Genomic DNA, 25229 nt, shown 5'->3' on the forward strand with positions numbered 1-25229 from the left:
GACCTGAAGAGGGCAAAGCACCTTTTTCCAGTCGAGAACCATGGCCTCGGATTTGGAGGTGCTGATTTTCATCCCGGACGCTTCACACTCGGCTGCAAACCGCCCCAGTGCACGCTGAAGGTCCTGATTTGACGAAGCCAACAGAACTACATCGTCCGTAAACAGCAGAGACGAGATTCTGTGGTTCCCAAACCAGACCCCCTCTACACCCTGGCTGCGCCTAGAAATTCTGTCCATAAAAATAATGAACAAAACCGGTGACAAAGGGCAGCCCTGGCGGATTGTTTTAAATTGGTGAGAAAGCAGACTGCTTTCTCACCAATTTAAACAATCAACAGCTGCTATAGAGCCATCCCAGAGATCTGAGTCACACCTGATGGTACCTCCACCCACCCCCAAACAATAAATGACACTTTCAGGAAGTTCTATAGTGATCTTTATACAAATGACACCAACATAGGTATGCCTGACATAAATGCATTTCTTGATATGACTGTCCTTCCAAACATCAGGTCTGAAGTTAAATCTTGCTTGGATTCTGGAATAACATGCCAGGAAATTTCTCAAGGTATTGGTTCTATGCGAAGTGGAAAGGCAGAAGGTCCTGACGGATTCCCCATTGACTTTTTCAAATCATTTTCTTCTAAATTAACTCCTATCCTTTGTTTAGTTTTTCAAGAAATAATTACAAAAAAAAAAAAAAAAAAAACACTTACCAGAAATAATGACCCAGGCAGTAATCTTGGTTCTTCCTAAAAAAGGGAAAGACCCCCTGGACTGTGCTACCTACTGGCCAATTAGTATCCTTTGTTCTGGCTATAAAATTCTGACTAAAATTCTCTCGCAACGGCTCAAAGAAAATATTCCCAATATCATCTCCCCTGATCAGACAGGTTTTGTAAAGGGTAGGCAGTCATTTTATAACATACGTAGGCTCTTTAATGTAATCTATTCCTCTCATTCTGTTGAAGTTGTGCTTTCTCTTGATGCCGAGAAAGCGTTTGATCAGATCGAGTGACAGTACCTTTTTGCTGTTCTGGATAGATTTGGGTTTGGCCCAACATTCACCTCTTGGATTAGGCTTCTCTATACCACTCCTAAAGCTTCAGTACATACCAATTCTACAATTTCAGATTACTTTCTCCTCCATCATGGTGTGAGGTAGGGCTGCTCCCTTTTGCCATATTTGTTCAACCTAGCTATTGAGCCCTTGGCTATTGCCCTCTGGGTGGAGGGGGGCATAACTGGGATCACGAGGGAGGGGTCTGTCCATAAGACCTCTTTATATGCGGATGATCTTCTTCTCTACATATCTAATCCATTAGCATCCTTACTGCAATTTATAGATATGTTTCATTATTTTGGAAGGATCTGAGGTTATAAATTGAATTTTTCAAAAAGCTTGCTTTTTCCTGTCAATCGACATCTTCCCATTTAAAATAGAACAGCTGTTGTGTGGGCCGCCAGAAGAGGAGGTACTGCTGGCCCACCACCAAAGGGCGCCCTGCCTGAAGTGCGGGCTTCAGGCACGAGAGGGCGCTGCCGCCACGGACACAGCCGGGAGTGACAGCTGTCACTCATTAATTCCTGACAGCTGTCACACATTCTACATCATCGCACTCCATAAAACCCAGACGTCATCTCCACCTCATCGCCGAGATATCGTACTTCATTAGAGGTAATATCCTCAGCCTTTTTGTGGTATTTTCTGAATCTGTTTATTGTGAGTGTTTGCAGGTCCTTAGTTTGTGGAGGCTGTGCAAGACGGCACTCTTTTTCCTCTGAGGGATCGCTGCAACGTATTGAGTGAGAGGTGGAGGTGGCATTCCCACCGTTGTTGTTACTGGGTGTACACACACCCACACTTGACTGTCTTTGTTCTCGCCAGCAGTACCAGATCCGACAGTTGGGGACGGTGATCACCTGGGAATTCGGGACTTGGCGGCTCCAGTATTCACCAGGTTCAGTGGCAGCGGAAATCGTGTGGTTCCGGCTCTTCTCAGGACAGACGTCTTCTATCCTCGAGCCTGCCCACATGTCACCTTTTGTGGATTGACTGTAATTATATTCTGAGGTTGTCTGTATGTTCGTTGTGCACATTTCACAACATTAAATTGTTACTTTTTGGCTCATCTATTGGCCGTTCATTTGTGCCCCCTGTTGTGGGTCCGTGTCACTACACTTTCACAACAACAGCACTCCTTTTACCTATTTAGGAATCTCAATTTCTCACTCTTACAATGATTTATATATCCATAACTTCAAAAATCTGTTGGACAATACTAAGCTAGATCTAGTTAAATGGACATCTTTGCCTATCTCCCTTGCAGGCAGGATTAATGCAATAAAAATGACAGTGTTGCCTTGTTTCTTATATCTTTTCCAAACGATCCCGTTTTTCTTGACTAAATCTTTCTTCCAGGAGCTTAATGCCCATATTTCCTCTTTTATTTGGCACGGGTCCACCCCAGAGCAAAGAGATCTCTCCTAGAAATGCCCAAATCCATGGGAGGGCTAGGTTTACCCAATTTCTTTTTTATTAGTGGTCAGCAAATATTGCCAAGTTAATTTATTGGATTTCAAAGTACAAAAGCAAAAGGTTCCTACTTGGGCATATATGGAAGTTTTTTCTTATCCGGACACACCTCCCATTTCTCTAATGTGCTCTCCACCGCCTGTAAAAGTTAACAGCATAAAAAATCCGGTTGTTAAAGAATCTCTTCGAGTTTGGTTCCAGTTCAGAAAACATTTTTAATTTCAGTATTTCAGTACTACGTGTGGGCATATGTCCATGTCTGGTAACCATCTTTTTCCTGTATCCCAGAGTGACACAGGATTTCAAGTATGGCACAATAAGGATATGATCTTTTTAGTGACCTGTTCTCAGATGGCATCTTTGTAACATTTGAAACCCTTCAGCGGGATCATGCTGTACCAAGAACACATTTCTTAGATGCCCGAAGTTTTGCCAGAAGTCACTATTCGTTTCTATATGTTTCCTTATGTTTCTGGCAAGGACGCCCTTGACAGTATACTGGACTGGGACCCAGCTGCAAGAGGTAACATTGCCAAATTATATAAAACATTGTAGGCTAATGATGTGTCTTCTTTGGGCAAAATTAAATCTGCGTTGGAGCAGGATCTCAATATTGAGATTAGAGCTGAGATTTGGGAGCATGCTGTACAGCGTATTCACTCAACTTCACTCTGTCTAAGGTAGGGTCTAATCCAGTTTAAGATATTACACAGACTGCATCTCACTAGAGTTAAGCTGTCTAGGTTTTATACAAATACCGATCCTACATGTATTAGATGCTGCCAACAACCTGCAACTACTGGACATATGTTTTACGAATGTTCATCCCTACGGTCTTTTTGGAGCAGCATTTTTGATGCCTTCTTAAGCATTTGCCAGTTAACAACTAATCTCAATCCACTAACTGCTACAACCCCTGGCAAAAATTATGGAATCACCGGCCTCGGAGGATGTTCATTCAGTTGTTTAATTTTGTGGGAAAAAAGCAGATCACAGACATGACACAAAACTAAAGTCATTTCAAATGGCAACTTTCTGGCTTTAAGAAACACTATAAGAAATCAAGAAAAAAAGATTGTGACAGTCAGTAACGGTTACTTTTTTAGACCAAGCAGAGGAAAAAAATATGGAATCACTCAATTCTGAGGAATAAATTATGGAATCACCCTGTAAATTTCCATCCCCCAAACTAAAACCTGCATCAAATCAGATCTGCTCGTTGACATTGACCCTATGCCATGACATTGATCCTATGTGTCTTTTTGCAAGGAACGTTTTCACAGTTTTTGCTTTATGGCAAGATGCATTATCATCTTGAAAAATGATTTCATCATCCCCAAACATCCTTTCAATTGTCCAAAATATCAACGTAAACGTGCATTTATTGATGATGTAATGACAGCCATCTCCCCAGTGCCTTTACCTGACATGCAGCCCCATATCATCAATGAGTGTGAAAATTTAGATGTTCTCTTCAGGCAATCATCTTTATAAATCTCATTGGAACAGCACCAAACAAAAGTTCCAGCATCATCACCTTGCCCAATGCAGATTTGAGATTCATCACTGAATATGATTTTCATCCAGTCATCCACAGTCCACGATTGCTTTTCCTTAGCCCATTGTAACCTTGTTTATTCTGTTTAGGTGTTAATGATGGCTTTCGTTTAGCATTTCTGTATGTAAATCCCATTTCCTTTAGGCGGTTTCTTACAGTTCAGTCATAGACGTTGACTCCAGTTTCCTCCCATTCGTTCCTCATTTGTTTTGTTGTGCATTTTTGGATTTTTGAGACATATTGCTTTAAGTTTTCTGTCTTGACGCTTTGATGTCTTCCTTGGTCTACCAGTATGTTTGCCTTTAACAACCTTCCCATGTTTTTTGTATTTGGTCCTGAGTTTAGACACAGCTGACTGTGAACAACCAACATCTTTTGCAACATTGCATGATGATTTACTCTCTTTTAAGAGTTTGATAATCCTCTCCTTTGTTTCAACTGACATCTCTCGTGTTGGAGCCATGATTCATGTCAGTCCACTTGATGCAACAGCTCTCCAAGGTGTGATCACTCATTTTTAGATGCAGACTAATGAGCAGATCTGATATGATGCAGGTGTTAGTTTTGGGAATGAAAATTTACAGGGTGATTCCATAATTTTTTCCTCAGAATTGAGTGACTCCATATTTTTTCCCTCTGCTTGGTCTAAAAAAGTAACCGTTACTGACTGCCACAATCTTTTTTTCTTGATTTCTTATAGTGTTTCTTAAAGCCAGAAAGTTGCCATTTGAAATGACTTTAGTTTTGTGTCATGTGTGTGATCTGCTTTTTTTCTACAAAATTAAACAACTGAATGAACATCCTCCGAGGCCGGTGATTCCATAATTTTTGCCAGGGGTTGTATATTTGGTGTGCCAGACAAGGACATGAACATAACTACCCCCCAATCTAATTTTGTGGCCTTTGGCTCGCTCCAGGCTTGGAGGCTTATCCTTCGTAACTGGAAGTCTGAGAAGCCTCCATTATTTATATCCTGGGTTAAGGACATGTTACCTCTGATTCCACTGGAGAAGCTTAGATATAATAGATCTAAGTCCAGATAGAAATTCATCAATACCTGGTCTCCATTTTTAGAATTCACCATTACTCTTTCGTTTCCTCAAACTTTATGAATACTCTGTCTTGTTTTTTTGTTTTGTTTTGTTTTGTATTCTTCCATCCCATATGTCAAATACAATCTTTCGATACTTCTGTGAGCCCGTGTGGGCCTGGACACAATCTTTAGCATATTGCACTTGTGCTGTGCATGTAGGTTCACAGTCGAACACGTTATAGGTGGCCAATAAGTGGTGCATTGTGTGAAAAAATGCTCCTTAATTATTGTCACTTATTTGTTTTTGTTTTTTCCTTCATTATTTATTTATTTGAATACTTTTTACATGACTTGTTACCAATATGATTTACTTATCCACTTTATGCATATATGAGGTCTATTAGAAAAGTATCCGACCTTATTTTTTTTCAAAAACCATATGGATTTGAATCACGTGTGATTGCGTCAGACAAGCTTGAACCCTTGTGCGCATGCGTGAGTTTTTCCACGCCTGTCGGTTGCGTCATTCGCCTGTGAGCAGGCTTGGTCCACCCCCTCGGCGGATTTTCATTGTCAGGAAATGGCGGAATGATTTGGGCTTTTTTTCCATCAGAATTTTTTCAGAAACTGTTAGAGACTGGCACCTGGAAACCATTAGAAAAATTTATCTGGCTTTCGGTGAAAATTTTACGGGCTTCACAGAGAATAAGGACTGTTACTACAGCTTTAAGGACGCTCGGTGCGCTGCGCTCCGTGCCGCCATCTGGCTTTCGGTGAAAATGTTACGGGCTTGGTAGAGAATAAGGAGTGTTACTGTCGCTTTAAGGACGGCCCCCAGCGGCTGTGGGGCGCGCCGCGCTCCGAAGCCGCAATCGACAGGCTGAACGACCATTTCATTTCTAAACGGATGGCTGTCTGGATCCGTGACCATCGTGTGCCATTTCTCTGGTTATCACAAGAGCTGGACGTCAACCATTTTCCGGCAGATTTTACTTTTAACAAGAGATTTTGTCATGGAAAGCCGAGCGGAGGCTTCGCGCGTCACGACCGATTTGCTGATGGAGCAAGTCAAAGGAACACCTCCGTTTTGGTCTCACAGGACGGCTTTGAGATGGCGTTCAGACAGCTGTCGGTGGTTTTTCATTGAGTGATTATCCGAGAAATTGTGGATGTGCCTGGACATGCCAGAACATGTCCCGTGAGGCTTCATCACGGCGTTGCTGTGCGCCACGTAGCACCACGTTGTTGTGAGCTCATGTCATTCTGGGGGGAAAGTGAATTTTGCTCTTTAACATCCTGCTTATTGTCCTTTACAACAACAACAGCTTTGTTCCAGAGTAATATATATAAAATGTCTGAAATTCAGTTTGTGTTTATTAAATTCCACGCAGATTATACGTAGCAGACATGGATTTATTGGAATATTTGTTTTAGCAAGTTTTCAGGGTCTGATGCATGCAGCCTCTTATTAACTTGATGAAAAGCATACAAATGTACATATTGGTAGTATAATGTTCATTTACAATTGTTGTCATGTGGATTATCTGTGCTGTTTAGACTGCAACAACTCTATGGGGCACACAAAGGATTATGGGATAGCTCAACAGGGCAACTTTGCTAAAAGTACTGAATCCACAAATGGAAAAATTACATATTTACAAATACAGATTTATTTGTAAAACCTACCACATGTTTCAGTAAGTTGTGCATGTTATACCAACCAACCAACCACTCATGTCTGTCAGGAAACTAATTTACCCATAATGCACTGCGGCATGTATGTGTTTCTAAAAGCCTTCAAAATTAGTGCATTACTTTAAAACTAAAACATATAGCTGATATTTTCACTTTATAAAATGACAGATGTGACTCTAATTTAAATATCTTGTCCGGAATTAGTTTGTTTAAAATTTTAACCATAGGTCAAAAGTGTCTGCCTGTGCATGACCTGGGTGATATGCCAGTGAATCTGTATGGTGTGAAGAGAAATTGTGTTTATTCTCCCTCTTTCTCTCCGCTTTCTCTCTGGTCATCAGGTCTCTTTTGCTGAAAGAAGCCTGATCTGACACAGAAGCGCTGCCTCGTTGTGTCAGTAGGTGCTAGTGTACTGAAGTCAATACTGAAAGTTATCAGTTTAGCTTTTATCTGTAACTTCTGTGATTTTTTTTAGGGGTTTATCAGTTTAGCTTTACAAAAGATCATTTTTCAGTTAGCGGATTAACTGTTATTGAAGCAAAGTTTTTGGTTAGCTGTGCCCACCACTGCACAATACTGGCAGACAGGGTGTTTCTGTTAGCTGAATCCGTAAATTAGAACAGCTTTTGATCACACTTAGCACAAGCTTGGTCTCGCTGACAGACCACCGTGGTTATCACATTGTAGTCAGGCATAAACATATACTGTAGGACGGCATCTGATTGTGCCTACCAGTCTGCAGCACCCGCTAGTGACGATAAAGCAGCTTTCTGTCATGTTGGCCTTATTGTTGTTGCTTTTGGCTTACAGGCCTCATACACTCCTGTCAAAAAGCTAAAAAACTGTATGGTACTGATAAATGATTCCATTATCCACAAAGAAAGGTTGGAGTCACAAGCCAACATTAAATATTTAGAGAGTCGGACACAACTTCTTATCTCAGGCTGCTGGCATCATTCAATCTCAAACAGCGGATGCGGAAACATGACACTAGATACAGCTGTCATGATCCTTACGTTTGATCCCTGATGACTGTTTTTCTTTTTTGGTTTGACTTGTCTCTGTCTCCCTGACAGTGTGTGCCCTTCTTTGCCTCCCTCTGGTGTCCTCTTGTTGCACAATCCCCTGTCTGGTTTCCTTACTCATGCTGCTGGAACCTCAATTTCCCTGAGGGAGTCTTAATAATTAATTATAATTAATAAAGTTCTACCTAATCTAATCTCTAATCTAATTCAGTCGATCAGTTCGAACCTGTTTCCAATTAGTAATCTCCCCCCAGCAGTGTTTCAGTGTGACACTATGTACCCTCTGTTACTGGTGACTCTTCGTTTGCTACCAGTCATTTCTTGGTTTGTTTCTGGTGTGTTCTCAAGTAGTTTTCCTGTGCTTATCTACAGACTTCCGTCTTGTGTACTCCTGGAATCTGCCTTTGTTTATTGCTCTCATTTTAGAATCATTTCATTACAGTAACAAACACCTTCATTTTATATGTGTTCTCTTTGTGTGTCTACTCTTGGGTTTCAGCCTCAGATCTCCTTAACCCTCTGGGGTCGGAGGGCATTTTTTGGACAGTTCACTCGCCTGGCATAAATGTTTTATTATTGCTGTTAACAACTCTCTCTGCATCCCACAATCAAGTTTTTTGTCTCTTTTTTTTCAGGACAACCTGTGCTTTCAGATTATATATGTTTTTGTTGTGTTTTATAAGTGTAATAAAGGTTTACAATCAAAAATAGGCAAGGAAAAAATAAAGCGAAAAATTACTTTCCACACACATTTATGGAAAACACACAGCAAACTATAATAAACAACTGTTTTGACACTTTATAAAGGTAATTTGAGGTCCTGTGTGAAAGACTGTACAACAAAAAGGTTCAAACAATAAACACAAATGCACATTTTGAACAATATATACAAAATGGTCTATGCGTTTTGTTATTTTGATATGGTAAACAGTGCTTTATGCAGAGAAAGCAACAGAGTTATCCAGTAACATTCACATGCAAACTAGTGGAGAAATCCTGATAGTTACACACTCTTTGTTTGAGCATGTGAGATTGTCATCAGAGGCCCTCCGTCTGCTCACTTTCACTGATCGCTGTGCATAATGGCGCAGGGCGTATTGGAATAGTATGTACTCATTGGAGCACCCAAGGGGCTATTCAAATGGGTCAACTAGTAACATATCACTCCTGAAAACGATCTTTGGCTTTTCACGTGAGGTAAATCTGCCCTACGATTGGATTTAGGAAAACCATGTGACAGTGAAACAATTCCGATTGGACACTCACATTGTGCACGTCATCACACAGCTTCTATGAGGAGTACAAAGATGGCCGATGGCTGGCTCAAAGGTCCCTGGAGGTAACTTTTCAGTAAAAAAAAAAAGTAAGTTTCTATTTCATATCATTAAAAGGTTATTTATAATTTAGTAAAGCTTGGTCTTAGCTGTCGTATACGACGGCGTCGGCCCCAGAGGGTTAACAACAGTAGCATTGTTGCTGGGGCTTTCGGTGATGGCGCACTGATAGGCGGACGTGTGTTAGAAAGCTCAGATGTAAAATTTGTAGAAAAGCAATCAGACATTCTCTAGGAATTACTGAACAGTTGCTACTGGGGCTAAATTTAAGAAACAGCTATAATGCCCTTGAAGCCGCCAACCAAAGCTTCAAAATCCACTAATAAATTGCAGATGACAGCCAGCCGACTAGCAAGCTCCAGTGCTAGTAACAACGAGTTAACTAGCTCAGGCCTCATTCTTGGCAGCATTCACACAATGAAAGATTTTGTATGAAGATTTGATGGACTACTGAATGCTATTCAGGGACTACCGGGGGAACTAAAATCACTGGCTGGCCAAGTGCCCGAAACGGAGGAGAGAATCAGCACAGACTACCCGAGTCAGCAGAAGGAGGTTACATGCATGCCTTTCTGGAAAAGTGGATTCCTGAAGCATTTGGTGAACACAACTTTTCTGGGCCAGTGCTAACTGAATGGGCACACAGAGTCAGCACAATCAGCCATGAAGACAGGGACCAGTGAACTACTGCATGTGTAAGAACTATGCTAAACTATGAACAAATTGCACAGGTCTGGACCTGCAATCTTTTATTATGAAGCCACGCTGTTGTAACAGAATGTGGCTTGGATGGCAGCATGTGTTGCTCCTAAACCTGGATGTACCTTTCAGCATTGATGGTGCCATCACAGATGTGTAAGTTGTCCATGCCATGGGCACTAACACACCCTCATACCACACAAATGCTGGCTTTTGAACTTTGCGCTGGTAACAATCTGGATGGTATTTTTCCTCTTTTGTCTGGAGGACAAGGAGTCCATGATTTCTAAAAACAATTTGAAATGTGGACTCATCAGACCGCAGCACACTTTTCCACTTTGCGTCTGTTCATTTCAAATGAGTTTGTGCCCAGAGAAGGCGGCAGCATTTCTGGATCTTGTTGATGTATGGCTTTAGCTTTGCATGGTAGAGTTTGAACTTGCATTTGTAGATGCAGTGACAAACTGTGTTAACTGACAATGGTTTTCTGAAGTGTTCTTGAGCCCACGCGGTAAGATCCTTCACACAATGATGTCGTTTTTAATGCAGTGCCACCTGAGGGATCGAAGGTCATTGGCATTCAATCTTGGTTTTTGGCCTTGCCGCTTATGTGTAGAAAGTTCTCCAGATTCTCTGAATCTTCTGATTATATTATAGACTGTAGATCAGGGGTGGCCAAGTTCGGTCCTCGAGAGCCACCTTCCTGACACTCTTAGTTGTCTCCCTGCTCCAACACACCTGAATCCAATGAAAGACTCATTAGCAGACTTTTAATGAGCCTTCCATTGAATGCACATGCCCAGCTCTCCACAATTTCTCTTATAACTCACTCGACTGGTAAGCATTGAAAGCCGAGATAGGCATGTCGCAACTTGTCCTCTAACATGCCGAAACGGAGGCGTTCTTTGTCTCGCACGAACAGTGAATTGGTCGTGATGCACAAAGCCTCCGCACAGCTTTCCACGACAAAATCTCTTGTTAAAAGTGAAATCTGCCGGAAAATGGTTGATGTCCAGCTCTTGTGATAACCAGAGAAAGTGCACACGACGGTCCCAGCTCCACACAGCCATCCGTTTAGAAATAATCCGGTGGTTCGTGCCTGTCGTCGCGGCTCGGAGCGCGGCACGCCGAGCGCCATTGTGGGCCGTCCTTAAAGCTATAGTAATAGTCCTTATTCTCTGTGAAGCCCATAAAATTTTCACCGAAAGCCAGATAAATTTTTCGAATGGTTTCCAGGTGCCAGTCTCTAACAGCTTCTGAAAAAATTCTGATGGAAAAAAACCCCAAATCATTCTGCCATTTCCAGACAATGAAAATCCGACGACGGGGCGGGACCACTCCTTCCACAAGGCGTGCTCACAGGCGAATGACGTCACCGACAGGCGTGGAAGAACTCACGCATGCGCACGAGGGTTGAAGCTTGTCTGACGTGAAAACACATGAATAAAATCCATATAGTTTAAAAAAAAAATAAAAAGGTACGATACTTTATGGACAGACCTCGTATATTTTAAAGCAGAAAGGCTTGGTGGACAATAAACCCCCACCTCTAGCTATCTTTATTTACGAGTGAAGATTTGTCAGTAACTGTGGTCAACAACATGGGACTGTTGTTTTTTCAACTGGGTGAAATAAAATCAATGAACACATGAACACTAACCAATGCGAAGCATGAAGTTGTTGAATGACTGGTAGTTGATGTTCATCAGTGTAACCTTCATGGCCAAAGCAAAGTCTGCCAGGTCCGCCAGGTGCTGCCATCGCTCGGACTCAGACAGCTTGTCCCTCTGTCAAGCAAACACAACATTCATTGTTAGAACCAACACGCGGCTCGTTGCTCTGTCAAGCAAACACAACACTAAGTGTTAGAACCAACACGCGGCTCATCGCTCTGTCAAGCAAACACAACACTCAGTGTTAGAACTGACACGCGGCTCGTCACTCTGTCAGACAAACACAACACTCAGTGTTAGAACCGACACGTGGCTCATCGCTCTGTCAGACAAACACAACACTCAGTGTTAGATCCGACACGCGGCTCGTCGCTCTGTCAAGCAAACACAACACTCAGTGTTAGAACTGACACGCGGCTCGTCACTCTGTCAGACAAACACAACACTCAGTGTTAGAACCGACACGTGGCTCATCGCTCTGTCAGACAAACACAACACTAAGTGTTAGAACCAACACGCGGCTCATCGCTCTGTCAAGCAAACACAACACTCAGTGTTAGAACTGACACGCGGCTCGTCACTCTGTCAGACAAACACAACACTCAGTGTTAGATCCGACACGCGGCTCGTCGCTCTGTCAGACAAACACAACACTCAGTGTTAGAACCGACACGTGGCTCATCGCTCTGTCAGACAAACACAACACTCAGTGTTAGAACTAACACGCGGCTCGTCGCTCTGTCAAGAAAACACAACACTCAGTGTTAGAACCGACACACAGCTCATCGCTCTGTCAAACAAACATAGTGTTAGAACCAACACGCAGCTCGTCACTCTGTCAAACAAACACAACACTCAGTGTTAGAACCGACACACGGGTCGTCGCTCTGTCAAACAAACACAACACTTAGTGTTAGAACCGACACACACTCGTCGCTCTGTCAGGCAAACAACATGCAGTGTTAGAACCGACACGTAGCTCTATCAAACAAACACAGCATTCACTGTTAGAACCGACACGTGGCTCATCGCTCTGTCAAACAAACACAACACTCAGTGTTAGAACCAACACACGGCTCGTCGCTCTGTCAGACAAACAACACTCAGTGTTAGAACCGAAACGCGACTCGTCGCTCTGTCAAACAAACAACATTCAATGTTAGGACCAACATGCAGCTCGTTGCTCTGTCAAGCAAACATAACACTCAGTGTTAGAACCGACACGTGGCTCCTCACTCTGTCAGACAAACACAACACTCAGTGTTGGAACCGACATGCGGCTCGTCACTCTGTCAAACAAACACAGTGTTAGAACCAACACACAGCTCATCACTCAGTCAAACAAACACAACACTCAGTGTTAGAACTGACACACGGCTCGTCGCTCTGTCAGACAAACATAACACTCAGTGTTAGAACCGACACACGGCTCGTCGCTCTGTCAAGGGCCTGTCACAGTGGCATATTTGTAGAGCTGCTCATTGCAGTGTTGTGTTTCATTTAAATACGCCCAAAATACGCATGTACTCAGCCTTTAACAGTGTTCGTTCATAGTTGCAGCTGCGTGTGTTCACATTTTAATGTGTGCACACAGTCGCGTGTGCCATGCCACACCAGTTTCAGTGCTATTTTCTGCCTCTGTGGAACTGCGCTCTATTCTCTACTGCATGGTGTGGTGCGGCTCAAAAACAAAGTCATTTAACATTATTATTATTATTATTATTTTTTTATGCAGTGAGTGCGCATTTATTTTAGAGTCACAGCTCTTTTCAGCTTTGCTCAGACTGATCGATCAGGGCGTTTGATGAGCGCACCAACATACAGCAAGTGCGCGTTTATTTTAAAGAGTCACAGCTCTGATTAGACAGACAGAGAGAGAGAGAGAGAGAGAGAGAGAGAGTGTGTGTGAGAGAGCGCTTTTATGAAACGATGCGACACAGTGAAACAGTCCTCATATAATTAGTCCAGTATGATAAAGTGAAGCAATGATCTTGCAGCATTTATAGCTCCAGAAGAACAACAGGGAGATGTGAAGTGGCGTACAGTACCGTGTTGAAGCGTGGGCGGGCTCACAATAGCGGACAGTAGCTGGGCGCTGCGTGTACTCGCTTGAAAGCTCCATGCTGTGCTGTACGCCGAAGAAAATTAAACAGGTTTAATTTCTTCCGTCCTACGCGTGTAGCGCTCAACATACTGCTGCGTATTGAGAAAAAACTCCTCGTGAAGTGGGCGGAGAGGTGCTCATTACAGCGTAGACGATATGCTGTAATGAGCAGCTCTACGAATACGCCAATGTGACAGGTCCTTCAGACAAACACAAGACTCAGTGTTAGAACCGAAACGCGCTCGTCGCTCTGTCAGACAAACAGTGTTAGAACCAACATGCAGCTCATCACTCTGTCAGACAAAGACAACACTAAGTGTTAGAACCGACACGCAGCTTGTCACTCTGTCACACAAACAACATGCAGTGTTACAACCGACACACGGCTTGTTGCTGTGTCAAACAAACACAACACTGATATGAAGCCAGCAGTTAAATCAAGCAAAATCAAAACAATGTGGTTACAAGAGTAACGTGCAAAAAAGGTCTCCTTAAAAATCCTTATTAAAGCAGATTCTGTACTATGAAGGGTTTTAAAACCTGACTAAAACACCTCCAGGATGCTGTTCTCATCTAAAAACCGTTTCAGTTGACAAAAAAACAATTTTCGCTAAAACTTTAGAAAGAAAAGGCAGCTTGGAAATGGGCCTATAATTAGCCAGCACAGTGTGATCAAGGCCAGGTTTCTTAAGCAGTGGATGCACTACTGCATATTTAAAATTCACAGGAACCTACTGGAGGACAGACTGCAATTTACAATAGCAAGGACAGACTGCCCTATACTAGTTAAAATTTCCTTAAATAAATCATGGCGGGACAGGATCATGGGGGAACCTGAAGGTTTAATATGGCCAAGCACATCCTCTAAAAGTGCAAAAGTCACCCACTCAAACAGAGTAAAAACAGCACAGCAAGGGAACGGAACAGTGGGGTCAGAATATGGAGCTGTGATAAGAGCCCTGATGGTGGCAACCTTTCCAATAGAGAAATGCAGAAAGTTCTTGCACATCAGGAGAAGCATCCAAACAGACATTGTGTGAAACACACAGAGTCAATAGTCTTAATCAACACATGTAATTTTTGCAAAATATTCCCTTTTTTCCTCTTTAACCGTGCTCTGATAGTGGGTCCAGCAGTCTTTTAACTTTCAGCCATAGAAGATCATATACAGACCCTCAAACTGATGGGGCTACAATACTAAAAGAAGGTTGTCAAATTCTATCTCAATGGCGATGACACTTCCAGGAATTACTAAACAGACCTGTTGAAATATCTGCAGCTGCTCTAGAACATGTCACTCACAGACCACCACTTTACCATCTAGATGCTCCTCCAACATACCATGAGGTGCAAAAGGCATTAAAGAAACTAAATCAAGGTAAAGATTGCCCAGATGGCATCCCAGCAGAAATTACAACATGGAGGCCCACCCGTCACTGCAGCACTCTTAGATCTCTTATGCTGCTTCTGGGAAAATGGAAAACTCTCCCAAGACCTCAAAGATGCCATCATCTTAATCAGCTATAAAAACAAAGGTGACAAGCAAGATTGTAACAACTACAGGGGCATCTTATTACTGTCCACTGTGGGCAAAGAACATACTCCATTACATCACTGAACACAAGAGACAATATCTTGAAGGCAAGGTGAACTGATTTTTAGGGGGGACAGTTCAGTCAGTGACACCGGGCTAAGCACAGGTGATATGATCTTGTTTTTTAGATAGCTGGAGGAAAAGTGCATTGAACAGCACCATTGTCTTTTTGTAACATTCATAGACCTAAACAAAACCTTTGATACTGTTGGCAGAGATGGCCCATGGAAACTGCTCCCACATTTAGGATCCCCACGATGCTCAATTAACATCATCAAGCAGTTCCACCAAGGCATATATTGGCATGTGATAATCAATCAGGAACTATCTGACCCATTTGCCATTACAAATACAGTCAAACAAGGCTGTGTCCTGGCTCTGATCCTATTTGGGCTTGTCTTTGCAGCAGTGATTGGGGAGGCATGCACAGGTGAAGAGAGATGTGTGTACATACAGACCAGGTCTGATGGAGGTCTCTTCAACCTTGCAAGATTAAGAGCCAGGACAAAGACTATGCATTCTACTTGCAGATTTGCAATAGAATGCAAATCTATTTCCTATTTGCAGATGACTATGCCTACATAGCCCACAAAGAACAGGGCCTGCAAACAATAACTACTCAGTTTGCACTTGCTGCAACAAACTATGACCTAACAATCAGTTTTAAAAAATATTTAATTTTGATACCAGCCTCCAACAGAGTCAATCTACAACCCCAATTCCAATTAAGTTGGGACATTGTGTAAAATGTAAATAAAAACAGAATACAATGATTTGCAAATCCTCTTCAACCTATATTCAATTGAATACGCCACAAAGACAAGATTAATGTTCAAACTGATAAACTTTATTGTTTTTGTGCAATTTGCTAATTTTGAAATGGATGCCTGCAACACATTTCAAAAACATTGGGACGAGGCAACAAAAGACTGGGAAAGCTGATGAATGCTCAAAGAACACTGAATTGGAAACAGGTGAGTGTCATGATTAGGTGTAAACGTTGCATCCCCAAAAGGCTCAGTCGTTCACAAACCAAGATGGGGTGAGAATCACCAATTTGTGAACAACTGCATGAAAAAATAGTCCAACAGTTTAAGAACAATGTTTCTCAACAGTCAATTGCAAGGAATTTAGGGATTCCATCATCTACAGTCCACAATATAATCAGAAGATTCAGAGAATCTGGAGAACTTTCTACACGTAAGCCACAAGGCCAAAAACTAACACTGAATGCCCGTGACCTTCGATCCCTCAGGCGGCAATGCATTAAAAACCAACATCATTGTGGAAAGGAACACTTCAGAAAACCATTGTCAGTTAACACAGTTTGTCGCTACATCTACAAGTGTAAGTTAAAACTCTACCATGCAAAGCAAAAGCCATACATCAACAAGATCCAGAAACGCCGCTGCCTTCCCTGGGCCCGAGCTCATTTGAAATGGACAGACGCAAAGTGGAAAAGTGTGCTGTGGTCTGATGAGTCCACATTTCAAATTATTTTTGGAAATCATGGACACGGGTCCTCCGCATAAAAGAAGAAAAAGACCATCCAGATTGTTACCAGCGCAAAGTTCAAAAGCCAGCAACTGTGATGGTATGGGGGTGTGTTAGTGCCCATGACATGGGCAACTTACACATCTGTGATGGCACCATCAATGCTGAAAGGTACATCCAGGTTTTGGAGCAACACATGCTGCCATCCAAGCAACGTCTTTTTCAGGGACGTCCCTGCTTATTTCAGTAAGACAATGTCAAGCCACATTCTGTACGTGATACAACAGCGTGGCTTCGTAGTAAAAGAGTGCAGGTACTAGACTGGCCTGCCTGCCGTCCAGACCTGTTGCCCATTGAAAATGTGTGGTGCATTATGAAGGGCAAAATACGACAACAGAGACCCCAGACTGTTGAACAACTAAAGTCGTACATCAAACAATTCAACAATTGGCCTGCCTGCTGCACCTTCTCCTTCAGCATCTGGATTCCCCAGGCAACTTCGCTAGGATACTATTCGTAGATTTCAGTTCTGCCTTTAATTACTTACAGAAACATTTGCTGATCCAGAACTTTTAGCATCTCAACATTCCTCCCCATCTGAGTCACCTCATCCACAACTTTCTCACAGATAGACTACAGGCAGTAAGGGTGGGCTCAACCACATCCCCTGTACTTACCATTAACACCGGGGTCCCAAAGGGTGTGTGTTGAGCCCATTCCTGTACATTCTCTACACTAATGACTGCCTAAGCATCTCACCAATCATATCGTACCTCAAATATTCCGATGATACAGTCATCCTCACACTCCTTTCAGAAAATCAATCTATCCTGGATTACCATAATATAATCACTCACTTTACCAAATGGTGCATAGACAACCATCTTCAAATAAATGTTAATAAAACAAAGGAAATTCTGGTCAGCCTGTTACTTTATCAAAGCATTATTCAACCCATCATTTTGTACTGTTCCTCATGTTTCTTTACCATGCTTTCTGTTACAAATCGGGCCAAACTCACACGTATCACAAACACAGCTGCCAAAATCATTGGACTCCCCACACCCAACCTTGTTATATACAATATACAATACAGTCGGTGAAGACAAATTTCCCCACGGGGACCAATAAATCTAATCTAATCTAATCTAATCTAATTAGTGTCCTCAGTTCCCAAATGCTTAATGAGTGTTGTTAGAAGGAAAGTTGATGTAACATACCACTGTCCCAGCTTTTTTGAACGTGTTGCAGGCATCCATTTCAAAATGAGCAAATATATGCACAAAAACAATAGAGCCAGCCAGTCAGCCAACAGCGGGCCGAGACCGGCCTCCTGCGACAGCTAATCACCCAGCCAGCCAGTGAAACCGCAGGCCTAACACTGGGACAGGCCTTTCACTGTGGGACGGTCCAGTTGTGGCTTGATGGACTAAGGTAAAAGCTTTCCCCATAACTGCTCATCATGCTGAAAAAAAGCCCATAAGTGGTGAAGACTTGGATGAAATTAAACTGTCTCTGAATTTCGTGTCTGAGGAACTTAGAAGAGTGGTAAAAAAAAATAAAGAGAACTGCTTAACTGTTAATTGAAGGAAGTCCGAGAACTCAGACTTGGATTTTGGAAAACCGTGTGGACGAACCAAGTTCACTCCTGGTTCGCTTCCTTGCCCTCTGGATAGTGCTGCGTGAAAGAGGAAGTGCAGCTGGATCATGTTCGAGAGCTGCAGCAATAGGAACCATCAGCAGTACTGCTTCTCGATCTGTAGTTTTGTTGCGATCCAGAGCACTTGTCACATTCACATCAAGCAGCTGGTGTGTTGTTCTCCTGTTCTTTTGCACATCTGCTTTTGTTGACTTCACTTTAACTGTATATGGTTGGTATTCATCATCTGAAGTTTCAGAACTCAGTATTTGTATCCATAGTTTCTGTCTGGCAGTTACTTTCACCTAGTGATGCAAAAGTTTCATAGATTTTACGTTTCCTTTGCTCCTCCTTTTTGCGTCTTTCATCTGTCCTTTCTTGTTTCTTAGCTACCTCTTTGTCTTCAGTAGCCATGAACATTTTTCTTTCTCCACGTTGATCAGCAAGGAATTTTTGGTCTTCAGTGATCTTGATTTTGGCTATTGCATCCATATGCACAATATCAAACAGTAAGTCTAGCTGCTGTCTGAAGTTTGTTTCTCTGAGCTGCTGGGTTTGAGTGTTTCTCACTTTGTTCTCCCTCAACAGGAGCCGTGTATTGTGCACCTTGTCAAGTTTTTCTATTGCATGTTTCTTTCGCACTGTTGGAATAGCAGCTTTATCCCATACTACAAACAGTTCATCCACAGTTTCATGACTTGCATTTCTGACTGATTTACACTGTTGGAGAAGTTCGTGAAATCTTTGTAATACATGTCTAATTGTAGGTAGCTGTTTCAGACTTGTTAAAGGATTAATTTCTCGTAAACCAATCAAATAAATGTCACTGTTTTTTCTGGTGTTTGCCATTTCAGAAGGTCTGAAATGAAATCAAAGCTGGCAATGATGGAATCATCAAGCAAACTCTTGTTTCCTGATACTTGAAGTGCAACTGTGTTAAATGGCATAGCTAAAGATTATTTAAGAGATTAAATAATAGATAAGAGATAACACATTTTTAAGCATTCAAATAAACTCATAAAATATAAATAACATACAGTGAATACAATCGATATTGTCTTATACGAAAACCGTTTATATGCTGAAAATAGGCAAAATTAGGGGGTGATTGAGCATCATCTTCCCATTGCCCTAGGAAGCTAAATTTTTTTCAAGGTAGTACACTTCATAAAAGGAAAAAAATTAGGGGGTGCCTTGGGTAGTAGCTGAAACTTTTTTTTTGGGCCACCCTAACTGGCATACTATAGTTCTACGTTTTTTACTCTTTTTAATTAATTTTATTAGTAAATGGAGCGTGCCACGGCCTCAACTTTACCTAAATTCTGGGTCTTTTAGTGAAGCTTAGGGCTAGTGGCTGGCGATCACCTTAGAATTTCCTGTTTTTCTTGTTGTTTAATGCTGACAAATTATACTGTATTTCTTCTCTTTCTGATGCCTGATTCTGTTTTTTTTTCTCTCTGTTTAAGGTGCAGCTCCATCCAGAGATGGGTGCGGTATTTGTGCTGGAGACCCTCCTGTCCTGTGTGCCAACAGCATTTCCTGTATATTCGTTTTGTGAATTGTTCTGTAATTTATGTCTGTAGCTTGGCGAAGCAGAGGATCACCCCTTTGAGTCTGGTCTACTTGAGGTTTCTTCCTCAGAGGGAGTTTTTCCTTACCACTGCTGCTCTGGGGGTTAGTAAGGTTAGACCTTACTTGTGTGAAGAAACTTGAGGCAACTCTGTTGTGATTTGGTGGTATATAAATGAAAATAAATTGAATTGAAATTGAAATTAATAGGGAAACACTGAGGAAATATCTTCCTACCAAAAGGAGAGTACTGGAATACAATGCACTCACTCCAGGTAGGTGTTCCAGGAAGTGCAGAAAACAAAACACAGATGAAATAAGTTGCAAAAATCAGACTGAATACTCACAACTTGAATCAAACACAAGGAAACCTAAGGACAGGACTCCAACAACCATTACACAAACAATGGACCCGTAACTAAGATAGAGCAGAGTAACTCTCTCACATAAGTAACTCACATAATCAGAGACACCTGCAGATTCAAGTAGGTGTGCTCAATCAACTAAGACATGCAGGAGCATAGCTAAATGTCAGAGGGGGCTAGAGAATCAAGACAGAGACTAACATGTAGGAATATAACTAGTCACCAGAGAGGGATAGAGAGTCACATCACACATACAAAATGAGAGAGGAAAAATGAGGAGATAGATAATGAGGCAAAGACTGAAGTGAGAACAGACTTAAGACACAGAAGAAATGACAGGCAAGAAGAATGGGCCTTTCACATTGAATACGTCAGGCCAATCCGTCAACGTGTCGGAATCCTTTAATCTACTGCTTTAAAAAACAGCAGCAGAACGATTCTCCCATCACCCTGCTGGGAGAAGCTTTTTCTTCAGCTACTTTTTCGGAGTGACGCCGACCGAGGGAGGACTGACGACTTGGTGGGATATTGATCGAACCGCAACAGCGGGCCGACCCGCACGGAGAAGCCGGCCTTCAGGCATCATCACTGGGCAGACCGAGGCAGGCAGCCGGGGTGATGGAGCAAACCCACTCAGTCCGAAATCTCCCACTTTTTGTATATATGCGAAGTCCCAGTTTGCCCAACGGAGTTTAGTTCTGCAGCTTTATCGAGATGAGAATAATGTAAAAATAAAACGTGACGTTTACTGAACTGCTTTGAAGGTTTAATGATCGGCTAACGTTAGCGTAGCCTTTTAGCACAGTTGATCTGAGTGAACACTTTAATTTCTAAATGGTTCAGTCTTTTTATCTTTACCAAATAAAGCTACAGCTTTTTTCAGACACCACAAAAGCTCAACTTTAAATAACTTATTTTTTCGGGCGTTTTTTCCATCGTTTTTTTTCTCGTTTTTTTTCCCCTTTTTTATATATAAACTTGTTTAGTGTTTCTTTATATTTAAAGAAATATTTTTATTTGTCCCAATCAGGAACATTTGCTGTGCAGACAACCAAACTTCCATTGATGAGCTGAACACCACGAAGTCCAGTCGAAAGAAAACATCTCTGCTTTTCAGCAACACCACCAGAGTTCAAAGCTGCAGAAGAGACCTTCATCTGGTCCCAAGAATCCAGCAGAACATCACCTGCTTCTAAATAAAATGCTCTTTGAACAGGAACTGTTTTATTATTTTTTAAAAAGCTGTTTCATTTTATATTTTAACAATAAATGAACGGATCATTAAAAATGTACACGAAATCAAAGTCAAAAGACATTTGCACAAGTAGAAGTTCTCCACTTTGTTGGGGAAAGTGTAGTGACACGGACCCACAACAGGGGGCGCAAATGAACGGACAATGAAAGAGTCAAATATGAACACTTTACTGTTGTGAATGAGCACAACACAGAGGAATGTGAAATTTTACAGACAGTCAATCACAAGGGTGACGTGTGGGCAGGCTCGAGGATAAAAGACGTCTGTCCTGAGATGAACCGGAACCACACGATTTCCTCCACCACCGAACCCGGAGAATACTGGAGCCGCCAAGTCCCGAGTCCCCAGGTGGCCACTGTCTTCGAAGGTCGGCTCTGGTACTGCTGGCAGGGAGCAGAGACAATAAGATATGGGTGTGTGCACACCCAGTAGCAACAACGGTGGGAATGCCACCTCCACCTCTAACACACACTCGTGCAGCTCCTGTCTACCCACTTATCTGGTAGAGGTGTGCAGCGGAGCCGTTGCTGGACACACCGAACGCCGGTCTCACAGACACGGAACACCACAGGAAAACGGCTGCAAAAAAGAGCTCGGACTGATACACAGTTCACTTTTCAAGGCTGAGAATACTACCTGAACAGTTTGATGATATCTCGGCGATGAGGTGGAGATGACGTCCGGGTTTTATGGAGTGAGATGATGAAGCATGAATTAGTGACAGCTGTCAGGAGATAATGAGTGACAGCTGTCACCCCCGGCTGTGTCTGTGGCGGCAGCACCCTCTCGTGCCTGAAGCCCGCACTTCAGGCAGGGCGCCCTCTGGTGGTGGGCCAGCAGTACCTCCTCTTCTGGCGGCCCACACAACAGGACCCCCCCCTCAACGGGCGCCTCCTGGCGCCCGACCGGGCTTATCGGGGTGTCGACGGTAGAAATCGGCCAGGAGGGCCAGATCCAGGATGAAGCTCCTCTTCACCCAGGAGCGTTCTTCGGGTCCATAACCCTCCCAGTCCACCAGATATTGGAACCCCCGGCCCATTCGACGGACGTCCAGGAGCCGGCGCACTGTCCAAGCCGGCTCCCCGTCAATGATCCGGGCAGGAGGCGGCGCCGGACCGGGACCACAGAGGGGTGAGGTGCGGTGCGGTTTGATCTTGGAGATGTGGAACACCGGGTGGATCCGCAGTGAAGCTGGGAGCTGGAGCTTCACTGCGGCAGGGCTAAGGACCTTGAGGATGCGGAAGGGTCCGATGAACCTGTCCATTAGTTCCATTAGGTCCTCGTCCGGGCCTTCAACAAGGCAGAACGGGCGGTGCGCCAGACCCGACGGCACCTCCGAAGGTGGGCCCGGACCGAGGGCACACCGACCTCTCCCTCAACCACAGGAAATAATGGGGGCTGGTACCCCAAACACACCTCAAACGGGGAGAGGCCAGTGGCAGAAGACACCTGGCTGTTATGCGCATACTCGATCCAGGCCAGGTGGTTGCTCCAGGCCGTCGGGTGCGCGGATGTCACACAGCGGAGGGTCTGTTCCAACTCCTGGTTGGCCCGTTCTGCCTGTCTGTTCGTCTGTGGATGGTACCCGGACGAGAGGCTCACGGTGGCCCCCAGTTCCCTGCAGAAACTCCTCCAGACGTTAGAGGAAAACTGGGGACCACGATCCGAGACTACGTCAGTAGGGATCCCATGCAGATGGACAACGTGGTGGACCAGGAGGTCCGCTGTCTCCTGGGCCGTAGGGAGCTTCGGGAGGGCCACGAAGTGGGCTACCTTGGAGAATCGGTCCACTATCGTGAGGATGGTAGTGTTGCCCTGGGACGGTGGGAGGCCCGTGACAAAATCCAGGCCGATGTGGGACCAGGGGCGATGAGGCACAGGAAGCGGTTGGAGCAGTCCTTGGGACTTCCTGTGGTCAGCCTTGCCCCTGGCGCAGGTGGTGCAGGCCTGGATGTACTCCTGGACGTCGTCCTCCATAGACGCACACCAGAAGCGCTGCCGGACAACTGCCACGGTCCTTCGCACCCCCGGATGACAGGAGAGCTTGGAACTGTGACAGAAGTCTAGGACCGCAGCCCTGGCCTCTGGTGGGACGTATAGTTTCTCTTTTGGTCCAGTTCCCGGGTCTGGGCTTCGTGCCAGGGCCTCCCGGACAATTTTCTCCACGTCCCAGGTGAGGGTGGCCATGATAGTGGACTCAGGCAGGATGGGCTCCGGGGGATCCGACAGCGCAGTTTTGACCTCCTCTTCGTGTACCCGGGACAAGGCATCCGATCTCTGGTTCTTGGTCCCGGGGCGATAGGTGATCCGGAAGTCAAAACGCCCGAAGAACAGTGACTAGCGGGCTTGCCTGGGGTTCAGCTGCTTGGCGGTCCTGATATACTCCAGGTTCCGATGGTCAGTGAAAACCGTGAATGGCACAGACGCTCCCTCCAACAGGTGTCTCCACTCCTCAAGAGCCTCTTTCACCGCAAGGAGTTCTCGATTGCCGACGTCATAGTTCCGTTCAGCCGGGGTCAACCTGTGAGAAAAGTAGGCACACAGGTGAAGAACCTTATCGGTCTCTCCGCTCTGGGATAGCACGGATACTATCCCTGAGTCAGAGGCGTCCACTTCAACCACAAACTGGCGGCTAGGGTCGGGCTGCACCAAAACTGGCGCAGTAGAGAACCGTCGTTTCAACTCCTTGAACGCGGCTTCGCACCGATCCGACCAGGTGAAGGGGACTTTTGGAGAGGTCAGGGCTGTCAGGGGGCTAACTACCTGACTGTAGCCCTTAATGAATCTCCTATAGAAATTAGCGAAGCCAAGGAACTGTTGCAGCTTCCTACGGCTTGTTGGTTGGGGCCAATCTCTCACCGCCGCAACCTTGGCCGGATCAGGGGCGACGGAGTTAGAGGAGATGATAAACCCTAGGAAGGACAAAGAAGTGCGGTGGAGCTCGCACTTCTCGCCCTTCACAAACAGTCGGTTCTCTAACAACCGCTGCAGGACCTGACGTACATGCTGGACATGGGTCTCAGGATCCGGAGAAAAGATGAGAATATTGTCCAGATATACGAAGACGAATCGGTGCAGGAAGTCCTGCAAGACGTCGTTAACCAAGGCTTGGAAAGTCGCGGGGGCGTTGGTGAGGCCGAACGGCATGACCAGGTACTCAAAGTGACCTAACGGGGTGTTAAATGCCGTCTTCCATTCGTCTCCCTTCCGGATCCGAACCAGGTGATACACATTCCTAAGATCCAGCTTAGTAAAGATTTTGGCTCCATGCAGGGGAGTGAACACGGAATCCAACAACGGCAACGGGTATCGGTTGCGAACCGTAATCTCATTCAGCCCCCTGTAATCAATGCATGGACGGAGTCCGCCATCCTTCTTGCCCACAAAAAAGAAACCTGCACCCATCGGAGAGGTGGAGTTCCGGATCAGCCCGGCAGCTAATGAGTCCCGGATGTAGGTCTCCATTGATTCGCGCTCAGGTCGTGAGAGGTTGTACAGCCTGCTGGACGGGAACTCCACGCCTGGAATCAAATCAATGGCACAATCGTACGGACGGTGCGGGGGAAGGGCGAGTGCCAGATCCTTGCTGAAGACATCAGCAAGATCGTGGTACTCAACCGGCACCGCCGTCAGATTGGGATGGACTTTGACCTCCT

At 44.2% G+C, this 25229-nt stretch overlaps 1 protein-coding gene across 1 annotated transcript in view; it reads right to left on the minus strand.

The window, feature by feature from the left end:
* Positions 1–25229, minus strand: part of adcy3a (adenylate cyclase 3a) — a 359639-nt gene that overhangs the window by 21559 nt on the left and 312851 nt on the right. Inside the window, exon 18 of the mRNA XM_034173754.1 lies at positions 11541–11667. Coding sequence (XP_034029645.1) covers positions 11541–11667 — 127 coding nt within the window. The remainder of the gene's footprint in view (positions 1–11540; positions 11668–25229) is intronic.

This window comes from Thalassophryne amazonica, chromosome 7 (genome assembly GCF_902500255.1).
Source record: "Thalassophryne amazonica chromosome 7, fThaAma1.1, whole genome shotgun sequence".
NCBI lineage: Eukaryota > Metazoa > Chordata > Actinopteri > Batrachoidiformes > Batrachoididae > Thalassophryne > Thalassophryne amazonica.